We start from the raw sequence: 12215 nt of genomic DNA on the forward strand, positions 1-12215 counted from the left end.
AAACGTAGGGGTCTCTCTTCTGATGAGAAGAGATGCTACAAGCCCTCCCTTACTTGGTGTGCCATCCAGATAAGCCCAGGGAGGGAAGATAATGGCCTGCATCTGTCTATTGGCCTCTGATGGAATATCTGAATTCTTTCAGGTTGTTCCTTGCTTAGCGCTCCCTTGCCTGGCCACTCCTGCCGCCTACGCTGTAATAACTTGTTCAAGAATAGGGTATGAGACAATTGCCAATGGGAAGCAGGGAAGGAATGATCAGTGTTACCTTCACTATAGACCCATCATCTAACTACTCATGGTCCCGACTACCACCACCCTGCTCCAACACCATCCTCTCTCACTTATATTATTACAACTATCCCTTAAGTGGTCTCCTTGCTTCTGCCCTTGACCCTACAAGTCTATTTTCAAGAGTAGCTAGAGTGATCTTTTTTCAAAACTTAAGGCAGCTCTTCCACTTAAAATCCTTACAAGGATTTTCATCTTACTCATAATAAAATCCAAAATCCTCGCAAGGGCCTCACAAGACAGCACCTGACCTGGCCCTGCAATACTCTCTGATCTCACCTCCTACCAGTCTCCAATTCCCTGGATGTGCTCCAGCTACATCACTTTCCTTGCTATTTGGCAAACACGGCAACTATATTCTCACTCCATTTTTTTTTTGCATTTGCTCTTCCCTCTGCCTGATGCATTTCCCCAGGTTTTCTCATAGCTCACTCTCTCATTCCTTCAACTCTTTGCCCAGATACTAACTTACCAGAGAAGTCTTCTCTTTCCTCCCACCCCATCATTCTCCAACTGGTAGATATTTGCCCTCTGTACATCAATGAATGAATGAGTGAAGAAATGAGTAGAATCCAGTGTATTAGGATATTTTCTTTGTGGTGCTAGCTAGATTCCCTCCCTCCTTGACTCAGCATGGTGGAACTATGTCCCCAGTTTACAAAGCCTGAGTACTAAGATAGACTGTGTGCAGTACTCTGATGAAGATCTCAAAATCCTTTGATTTGGTCCCTTTGGGTGGCCACAGCCACTCTCTTCCCAATCACTGCTGCTCTGAGTTTGGGGAATTTTTTTAGGATAGTTTTGTAAAGCTTCTTTCTCTGGCTTTTCTCTCAATCTGATGCCATTATCTTTGTCTTCATTCAAAAGACCTTTCTCAACATTTTTGGCAATCAGTGCTCTTTTCCTAGCACTACTACACATTTCTTTCTTATTTTCATATTCCCCTATTATTCTAGTGGGATTTGGGGAGAGAAGTTAGGTGACTACATGGAATCTAGCCACCATTTTTTTGCCTTAAAATTTTAATTTATGTATATACCTGTAGCTTCTACCATTGCCCTCCTTGTTTACTCCATTCCAGCCACTGTGGCCTCCTCACTGTTTCTTGACCATACCTCACACACACTCACCTGAGGGTGTTTGCACTTACTGGGATGTTCTTCCCTTATGTATCTTTATGGTTCACTTCCTACATTACTTTGCATAGATGAATAAAAGTGAGCATATAAATGCTTTTTAAATAAACATTTAAGTAAATTTCACTTAAGTATAACATATGTCTTAGGAATCTAATTTTTATTTTCTCAAAGTGAACACATATCCCTTTAACCAGTACCCAGATCAAGAACTATATCTTCATCAGCACTTCAGAGCCCCTCTTCGCCACCTCGTAGTCACTCACCCTGAAAGGTAACTACCCTCCTGACTTCTGATACCAGAGATTAGTTGTTTTCAAATTTTACATGAATGGAGTCACGCAGTATATACTCATTGTGTGGCTTCCTTTGCTCAACATTGTGTTTGTGAGAATGATCTGTGTTAGAAAAAACAATAGTTTCTTTCTCATTCCACTTGTAGGTATTAACCAGTAGAAATATGTATGACAAAAATGTTCAGAGAGCACTATTTAGCTTCAACTGGAAACAGTCCAAATGTCTACCAACAGTAGAATGAATAAATAAATGGATACACACACATACACACACACACACACACATATATATGATGTCCCCAAAAAATGTATACACACTTTAACAGCTGATAGCTCAATTGATGTTTCTCTCTTTTCAGATTTAACCCATTGGAATTAATAATTATTCAAAGTATATATACATTTTTGGGGACACCCTGTATTCATGCTATACAATACTAAACATGATATTTTAAAAGTGTGGATTTTTTTCTTTTCTGTTTTTGCCTAGATCTAGCCCCATCCAACCTGGCATGCCTATTATAACTACATCAGCCTTCACCTGCATCTAAGATAATTCATGTTAACAACTTAGTATCTATCTTTCCATATTTTCTCCTTGCACAATCATACACACACATGCATATACATATATATGCACATAGACACACGTATCTGTGGGGGAGTTATCATTGTAAAAAGTGGAATCACAATATACACCATTTCTACATCTTGCTTTGTCGTGTCATAATATTAAAAACCAGTATTCCTATATTTTTAAAAATAGTATATGTCTGGAATAATATAACGAAAATATTAAAAATTATGAAAAGCTGGGTTAAATTTTATTGAAGCTACTTAGGTATTAATTAGTTCATATAATCTAAAATGAAGAAGTCGGCTAATTCTTTTTGTTTTTAATCCTCACCTGAGGATATTTTTTCCATTGCTTTTCAGAGAGAGTGGAAGAAAGAAAGAGAAAGAGAGAGAGAGAGAGAAACATCGATGTGAGAGAGACACACATCTACTGGTTGCCTCCCTCACACGCCCTGACCAGGGCAGGGGATGGAGCCTGCAACTAAGGTTTAAGCCCTGGGCCGGAATCGAACCTGGGACCCTTCCGTCTGGGGGTCCCGACGCTCTAACCACTGAGCCAAACCAGCGAGGGCAGTTAACTCAGTTTAATAAACATTTGTTAGCATGCTAGATATGTAGCTAAGCCCTGTGGATTCTTTTCTGTGCTCTCTAAGTACACTTAGGGAACTAAGAGACATGAACTGGAGGCAAAGTAAGGGTGTAGACAAGAGATGACTATTTTTCTCACGTTGGTAAATTAGGCTGATAGCATGGAAGAAAATTATACTTGTTTTATTTGAACCTGAAGGTAAAATGACGACAAATAGGAAGACGTTATAAAGAGACAATTAAATTCAGAATAAAAAAATAACTTTCTAACAGAAAACTTTATAGATGGAATGGACTGTCTTGGGGCCCAGACAGATGCTTGATGATGTACTGCATGAAGATTTCAAGCCACAGATGGGCAGTTGCACCTAAGTAAGCATAAGGACCCTTTCAACATGGAATGACATAGCTCTAGTATTTATTTTAATTTTTTATTTTCCTTAATAGATAATATTATGACCCTTATTTTTAATGGAAGATGATTGAATGTGAAAACCTAAACCAAGAAGAAATTATTAAAGAACTGGTGAGTTAAGGCCAAATTTATTTTCAACCACATTTGCAAGAATATTAAATGGGATATTTTACACTCCTTTCTGGAGCTTACCTGGAAATTTCTTCTACTGCATGGCCTTTGGAATCAGAAAAATTATATATATGGTATAACGTTCCTGAGAGTAAAAATGGCATCCATGCAATTGACGATTTATAATTTCTATTGGCAAAAATCATTTTCTGATTATTTTAAATAGATAATGACCCAGTTTCTTTTTTGAAAACAGTGTTTATGCAATGGTTTATCTTATGAGATGGTTGTACAAGAAGGATCAGATACTTCAAATCTGGAGATGTTTTTCTCAGGGTATCCCCGTATCGTCGGATTATCACTGTTTCCCAATTTAACAAGTCTCACGATCGTTGCTCAAGACATAAAAGAAATTTCAGGATTAGAGACTTGTTCAGAACTTAAAGAACTCTGGATTGCCGAATGCTGTCTAGAGGTAAGTCTAAACATATAACTTTACATGAAACATTTTATACTGAATTATTTGGCTTTGGAAAAATAATTCACTGAAATATATGCTTGAGACCTGGCTCAAAACAGATAAGTGGGGGGGGGGGGGAGACCATACATGATGAATTGCAATAAAACTTTTATCCAGTAAAACAAACAAAACAAAAATAGATAAACGGGCAAAAGATAGAAATAGATCTATACACAGGAAAAACTAGAGTTAAAACATAGACATATCTACATTTTAGTAATCAAATCAGACAAAATAATACCTATTGCTTAGAAATGAAATCAGTTCACTTAGTACTATTGGTAGAGTGAAAATTATAACACTTATATTGAAAAGCAATATTGCAAGATGTATGAAGAGCCAAAGAAAAGTACATACCATTTGACTCAGTAATCCCTGTTCTGCAACAGAAAACAACTGTATGCATGAAGTATTTATTTCTGTATTATTTATTACATTTTTGAAATATAAATATGCCACATATAGGGTTATTTTAAAGAAAATGATTATAAACTTCATGAAATATTTTGTAATTATTAAATATTATAATTTGAGAATTTTGAAAACATTTTAGATGGTTTTAAGTTAAAAAACACAAAGCTGTATAGGTATTATGATTATAACTATATAAAATTAGGTATAGAGTTTATTTAAATTTAAAGAGAATATGAAATTGAAAATAGTTGTATTTAGGTGGAGAGGTTATATGTTTTTCTTTTAAAAAATTCAGTTAGCCCTAGCCGGTGTGGCTCAGTTGGTTGGAGCATCCTGTGCACTAAAACGTCAAGGGTTCGATTCCCAGTCAGGGCACATACCTAGGTTGTGGGTTTGATTCCCGGTCAGGGCATGTGTGGGAAGCAATGGATGGATGTCCCCCTCTCTCTCTCTCTAAAAATAATCACTGAACATGTCCTTGAGTGAGGATAAAAAAAATTTAGTTAATTTTGCTGGATATTGATTTTGCAATAAAATGTGACTTTTAAAAGAAAATATACCTAATATCTACTTTATGAAAAGGATTTATGGCAACAATAAGCTATAACACTATTCAGTCTTTTTTTTTTTCTTTTACAGAAAATCGGAGGTCTTCGAGAATGTAGAAATTTAGAAAAACTGTATTTATATTATAATAAAATTTCCAAAATAGAAAATTTAGAGAAATTATTGAGACTGGAGGTTCTTTGGCTGAACCACAATACAATTAAAAATATTGAGGTAAGATAATTTCACTGCATATGTAAAGTTAATTACGACTATGGAGTTTAAACCAGAATGTCCAAGATCATATTATGCGTAAGAACCAAAATATTCATGATTAGTTTAATAACTATTGTTAAGAACTAACAAAGAGAGTTCCTTCCACATTATTTTCTTTACTACTCCCACCAAGCCTGAGAGGTAAAGTGTTATTTCGTCTTTGGAGGTAAAAAAGAGAAAAAAAAAGAGAGAAAGAAAGAGAGGTTTGCAGAAGTTGTATGTGTAACTTGCCTAAGTTTATGTATAAACACTCTGTGCGATGTGCTCTCTGCCCTGCTCCGCTGCCTGGCTTCCCCCCCACGGCCCTCTGCTCGCTCCTCGCAGTCACTCTCCCCGGTCAGAGAAGCAAAGATGGCTTCATGGAGGCAGCCACTGGCTTCTGCGCTCAGCGCGCAGTGCTCAGAGCACCTGGAGAACTAACCAGGTTGGTCAGATGGTTCATAAATATAGATTTTAGTGATCTCTCCTAAATTATATACTGTCTAAATTTTTAGGGCTTGCAAACTTTGAAGAATTTAAATGATCTCAACCTTGCTGGAAATCTAATAAGCAGCATTGGTATGTACTGTTTCATTTGGAATGTAAGATAATATTTTATCAGTATAAAAAGTACATTTCTTTCCTTTAGACTTTTTTGTATATCTCTGCATAGCATTGTTAAATCTATGATTCTAAATCAGTGGTTACTAATTATATGGTGTTACTGTTAGTCTTATTTACATGCAAGAAATGATACCCATGTACAACTCAGAAATATGACAGGATATGAACAGGAAGTAAAACAAGAAATTTCATTTTCTTACATCTTGTTTTTTAAATTAAAGGTCGATGTCTTGATCCCAATGAACAACTGGAAAAATTAAACCTCTCTGGTAATCAAATATCTTCTTTCAAGGTATGTTTAAGTGGAATACATTTTTATTTACCAACCTGGATCATGAACCATCTTATTGCAGAAAATGGACTAAATAGTCCCTTTTAAGAAATAATTTAATCATTTTGGACTACCCAACACTCCCGGAAATTTTAAAATTACCTGACTCAATTGACTCGAATGATCTGACACTATTAAAACCAAACAATAGCTATTTACTTGGCTTCTAAGGTACTAATTTCTCTTAGTTTTCCTGTGATCTTTCTAGCTATACCTCTTCTGGTTATTCATCCTTTCTTGGCATCCACAAAATGGACTGCCCCAGGTCAGTCCCGGTGTCTTTTCTTATTTCTATCTGCATTCACTCTGTAAATAATCTCATCGTGTCTAATGACTTTAAATATCTTTTATGCACTTATTTCTCCTATACTGGTATCTCTACTTTCCCTAACAACTCCCCAAACTATAGACATCTCCTATCCTAACTCGACCTGATTTCCCCTCCACCAGACCTTCTGCTGCTGCACCCTTCTCCGCCTCTCTAAATAGCACCTCCATTCTTCTAGTAACTTAAGCCAAAATTCTTACGTAAAGTCCTTTTGACTCCCCCATTCCTTCATACTCCACATTCAATCCATCAGCAAATTCTATTGGCTCTACCTTCACAATATGTCGAGTCTGACCATTTTCTGACCACCTGCATCACTATCGACCTGGTGTAAGACACCATCTCTAACCTGCGTAATTGCAACAACAAAAAGCCTCCTAACAGGTCTCCCTGTGCTAACCCTTTCACTATGATCAATCTGTTCTTCACACAACAGCCTGTTCCTTCAAAAACGTGTCAGATCAAATCATTCTTCTGCTCAAAACCCTCCCTTGGCTTCTCCTCTCTTTCAGAGTAAAAGCTGTCAGTCAGTGGTTACAGTGGCCCAGAAGACTGTAAATAATCTAGCCCCCCAACTGTCTGTCTGACCACAGCTCTACCACTCTTCCCTTTGCTTACTCCTTTCCAGCCGCTCTCGTCTCCTCGCTGTTCCTCGCACACACTCACCTTAGGGCCTTTGCACTTGCTGGATCATCTTCCCCCATGTATCCTCATGGCTGATTTCCTCATTTCTTTCAGGAATTTGTTCAGATGTGATATTCTTAGTGATGCCTTCCTTGTCCAATTTCAGTAAAATAGCAAAACCCCTGCTACGTTACGTTCCCCACCCTGAAGCTCTCCCATCTCTCTTTCCTGTTTTATTTTTCCTCTTAGCACTGATCCACATCCCTTATTAGAATACAAGCTTCATGAATACAGGAACCTCACCTGTTTTCTTCACTGCTTTATTCACAAGGCTTAAAACAGTACTTGACATGTAATAAATCTTAATAAACATTTGTCAACTACTTGAATGGAAGAGAAAAAACATAAAAAGGGTTCATGCTTATGGCATATAATGTGGGTGAAAGCATGGCATTCATAATTTTAACAGTGTCAGATTGAAGGTGCATATTCCAGCACTCCCTCTAGACAATACTGAAGACAGATAAGTAAATTTATTATAGAAATAATTATTAATTGATCAGTATTAAAATAGTCATTCTTTTACTCAGAGAATATAAGACACCAAAAAAGCTATGGAATGAGGCAGAATGTTATAAGCACCTTAAAAAGATATTTAAACAAAATTTTATTTTCTTGGTCAAAACCAAGAGGAAATATGTGGTATGGTCACCCCTTGAAAGGCTGACAGAATGTCAGCAGGCATTGTGGGCGTGCCTCCAGGCAGCGGCAGGTAGGCATTCTGAGAGGGGGAAGACAGCACACACAAAGGCACGGAGGTGAGAAATGGAAGGGCATTCTTGAGCAATTCCAGCAGAAGAATCAGAGGGAGCTATGAAAGAGAATGTTAAGCTAACATGAGTAGGAGTTACCGAAGAAAGAGCACTTGGCACAAAGTGAGAAATGACCTAAGTGGTGGAGAGGAGCACAGCAAATTCAAGAAACTAAAATTCCTGTGTGGCTGGAACAGAGTGAGGGACAGTTCTCACTTGTCCAGAGAGAGTTTGGAGACACACTGGCTACCTAACTGTCTTACTTTCTACTCTAGCAGCCTGACTTCACTGTTTGTTTCCCCATTCTGTTTGTACTTTATGTTCAGAGCTAATGTTTCCTGGCTTTTGCTTTAGATTTCCCTTAACTCTGATCTGACTCTTCTAACTAGCATTGCATCCTTTCAAGTGCAACCCCACCACAGCACCCTCCTACTCCAGAAACCACCCTAGTAATGCTATTATTGAGGAAAATATGAGGATATCTTGGAGGTTGGAAGAAAGTAATAATCATCCCATTCAATTCACATATTTATTTAGTGCCTACTGTGTTCTAAATGCTGAGTGCTGAGAATGCAGTGTTAAACAGGACACAAACCCTGCTCTCAAAGAGTTTATCTCAGGAATTGCCAGACTTTTTGTGTAAAAGTCCAGGTAGAAAATATTTTAGGCTCTGTAGTCCCCATATGGCCTCTGTCATGTGTTCTTTTTTCCCCCCAACACTTTAAAAATGTAACCACCATTCTTAGGTCCAAAGCCCATATAGACCCTTGATCTATAGACTTGTGGATGCACAAGTAATTGGCAGTAGGGTGTGATAAATTCTATGACAGAGGGAAGCCCAGTGGCTAAGAGTTAATAGGAGGAGCATCTACCCCAAGCTTGGGAGATGAAACAAGGCTCCCAGAGAAGATAAATTTTAGGTTGAGTCTTGACAGATTAAGAGGTTAAATTGGGGTGAAGTCCAATCCACTCAACGTCAGCAGCATGAGTTAGGGTCAAAGATAAGATCGGGTCTGTACATTCTGAAACTTCAAGTTGTTCAGTATGTGGCTAAAGCATAAAATGTCAGGGTTTAAGTTGGAAGAAACAAGACGAAGGGTGAAGCAAGGACCAGATGCCAAATAAAGACAAGTGGAAAGATGACTGAAGCTTCAGGTAAAAGGTGTTAAGGAGAAACAGTCTGGAAGTGTATTATCAACTCCTCCACCTCTACAGGTTGTGAGAAAAACGAGACCTCAGGAGAAAGCTAGGTTTCAGCTGTCCCTAATAGGTAGAAAAGGAATTTACAGGGGGAAAAATATCTTTAAAATCAACTAAAAATTAGGAACTTAATGGTGATTGTAATAGAGCAGGGGACCCATAGTCTTTGATGACAAGAGCCAATCTGGAGGCGGAGGAAAATGGCGAGCTGTGCTCCTAGGCGGCCAGTGTGGGGAATGGTGGTGAAGGGGTAGGAGACCTACAGGCACGAGGGGCGCTGTTACAAAGGAGCTGAGCACTGCAGGAACCGTCTAGAGAGTAAATGTGCTCAGGTGACTGGCTGCAAGGTTGCAGGCGGAATACAGGATTTAGTAAATATTCTTTGGCCTTTTTCTAACAGTACAATTTACACTCATAGTTAGAGTCTGCTACTTAATTATTGATGATGTACATATATTTAGCGTATTTTTCATTAGACAAGAACATTTTATCCATCTAAATCACTTTAACTTTTTAGGCAGATAATTAGAATGTATTACATTACATTATGGTTATCTCAAGTGTTGAAAAGGCTCCTTTGGAAATGGCCGGTTGCAATTAATTAAACATTATTACTGCTGCTGTTTTAGGACCTTACTAACTTAACCAGGCTTCGTCGCTTAAAGGATTTATGTCTGAATGATCCTCAATATAAAACCAACCCAGTTTGTCTGCTGTGTAATTATTCCACACACGTGCTGTACCACTTGCCTTGCCTTCAAAGACTTGACACGTATGATGTGTCAGCAAAGCCGATCAAGGAACTGGCAGATGTAAGTGCATCTCTAATCAGGTATCTGTGATTTAAGTTTAATAAACTGCTTCTTTCTGGCTGTGTCACATATGGTACGTAGTATTCTCCTGTCAGTTCTTGTCACCAATTCTCCTTTTGCCCCAGTGAGCTGGATATTTCACGAAAACATATACCAATAATAAAATTAGTACTAGGACCTCAATTTTGATGACAGTACTGAAAGGTGAAATAATTTTTTTAAAAAACATTTTAATTTATACAAAACTAAAAGGAAATCTGAAAAATTATCAGTGTTAAGAATAATTGAACTAGTGCTATATATATAAACATTAATAAAGCCTAAATAAAATATTTGAAATTTTATGTATCAAAATTAGAAAGTATCCATGGTGGATGGTACTATGCCAGGATTAGGTCAATTTTATCTAATTCAAGATGACTTGGGGTTCCCTGGAAATATAAGTGGAACCACCCACACTGCCAAAATCTTGATGATCTTTGAAATCTTGAAGAGAACTATTGAGGGACTGCCAGTGATGGTGAACCTCCCAGTAAAGGGTCTACTTTGATGTGCCACCAAAGGATCTATAATTTTACAATGGAGTGCATAGGGAGTTACCATGTTTATTAATAATCTTTCCACATTATAGTTCTACCTCTCCCTGTCCCATTTGTTCATTTAGTTAACTATCCAATAAATAGCTTTTGAGTACGTAGAATGTTCCAAGCATGTGGATGCCCCCACATGTGGCCCTTTCCATTCTTTCCTGTGGTTCATCCATCATTTCAACATAGATAAAGAATGTCTTTATTATCTTAACTTGTTTCTCTTCTCTTGCTAGTCTAAGAATGCATTCTCAAATCCCATTCTCTCTTTTTTCCAAAACTGTGATTACTATCCCTCTCACCCCAATCTAAGAAGTAAACTGCCTTGCAATATTAAGCAGATGTTTGGTTTCATTGAAGGGCCAAGGAAGAATGCCTTCTCTAACAATGTTAAGTCTAAACAACAGCAAAATTTTGCAGTGACAACCATATTTTTGAAATTTCCATTATCCTCTTTGTAGTTTTATTTACATCAGGCTATTTCTGCAAAGGTGAGCAGGGCGAATATGCTTCATGAAATTACTTGGCTGGTTCATTTGTCTGACAAAAATTTAACGCCTATTACATTCCAGGCAGTGTTCAAGACAGTAGAGATAGAGAGTGACCTAAACAGGCAAAAATTTCCCTGTTTTCTTGGAGCTCACATTCTCCTGCGAGAGGACAGACAATAAGCAACTGAATAAGGAAACAATGAGTATATCAGATGGTGACAGGTGCTGTGGAGAAAAGAAACGGGTGAAGGAAACAGGGTTGTTGGTAGGGGCAGAGGACGGGGTGTTGGGCTGTTTTATGTAGAATTATTGGGAACGGATTTGCTAAGGTGACATCCGAGCAGAGATCTGAAGGAACTAAGGAAGCAAGCTGTTCAGGGATCAGCAAGTGTAAAGACCTTGAGGCAGGAGCATGCCTCATTCCGAACCCAGACTGGCGGGGCTGGAGCTGAGAGAGTGGGGGGATGGAAGTACGGGACGGAGAACAGGAGTGGTGGGGCGCAGGATGCAGGGGACGCTGTTGAATGTTGTAAAGACTTTGCTTTCACTATGAGTGAGATGGGGTGGGGGCCGCTAGAAAATTGTAAGCAGAGGGATGAAGAGATGACATGTTTTAAAGGGATCCTTTTGGATACTGGACTAAGAATAGAGGATTAGAGGGAAAGAGGTGAAAGCAGAGAGACCAGTTAAATTCCAGCAACTTGGATGAGAGATGTTGATGGTTTCCTACCCAATTTCAGTAGCGGTGGTAGCAACAAGTAGTCAGATTTTGGTAGCAGTTAGAAGATGGAACTCATCTGGATTTGCTAGTAGACTGGACGTGAGGTGCAGTGGGAAGAAGTACAGAATAAGTCCAAGTCATTGGCCCGAACAACTGAAAGAGATGAGGAAGAGTATGGGGGGAGTAGATTTAGGAGGAAGAATTACGGTTTAATTTTAAGCTTATAAATTTCAAACAATCTTTTGAACATACAAGGGGAGATGTCCAACAAGTAGCTGGATATATGAGTCTGCTCTTTTGTAGAATTACCTGGGTTGGATTAGACTGATAATTTAGTCATTTGCTCAATCTAAAACAAGTTCATTTAGAGCATCCTTTTATAGATTTGGTAAAAAACCCAAACACATGAAATCCTATTCTTAGCCATGCTTTTTAAAAATGAATTTAATATTACATTTGCTATTAATTCTTAATTTCTTTACTTTTCCCTAAATTAATCAAATAGGAAAAATGTAGTTATATATTTGCTTTAGTAGTACT

General features: G+C 38.0%; 2 protein-coding genes across 5 annotated transcripts in view; one reads left to right on the forward strand and one right to left on the reverse strand.

Annotated features, from left to right (window-relative positions):
- Positions 1 to 12215, reverse strand: part of RTN1 (reticulon 1) — a 285115-nt gene that overhangs the window by 172957 nt on the left and 99943 nt on the right. For 2 of the 4 annotated variants that reach the window (XM_081150639.1, XM_081150636.1), the window contains exon 3: positions 11685 to 11828. The exons of the other annotated variants lie outside the window; for them this stretch is intronic. The gene's annotated coding sequence lies outside the window, so the exon portion shown is untranslated. The remainder of the gene's footprint in view (positions 1 to 11684; positions 11829 to 12215) is intronic. 4 annotated transcript variants of the gene reach the window in all.
- Positions 1 to 12215, forward strand: part of LRRC9 (leucine rich repeat containing 9) — a 90602-nt gene that overhangs the window by 3434 nt on the left and 74953 nt on the right. Inside the window, exons 2-7 of the mRNA XM_081150784.1 lie at positions 3332 to 3410; positions 3667 to 3885; positions 4984 to 5124; positions 5661 to 5724; positions 5991 to 6061; positions 9694 to 9876. Coding sequence (XP_081006910.1) covers positions 3363 to 3410; positions 3667 to 3885; positions 4984 to 5124; positions 5661 to 5724; positions 5991 to 6061; positions 9694 to 9876 — 726 coding nt within the window. The 5' untranslated portion in view covers positions 3332 to 3362. The remainder of the gene's footprint in view (positions 1 to 3331; positions 3411 to 3666; positions 3886 to 4983; positions 5125 to 5660; positions 5725 to 5990; positions 6062 to 9693; positions 9877 to 12215) is intronic.

This window comes from Miniopterus schreibersii (genome assembly GCF_964146895.1).
Source record: "Miniopterus schreibersii genome assembly, chromosome: 1".
Classification (NCBI taxonomy): Eukaryota; Metazoa; Chordata; class Mammalia; order Chiroptera; family Miniopteridae; genus Miniopterus; species Miniopterus schreibersii.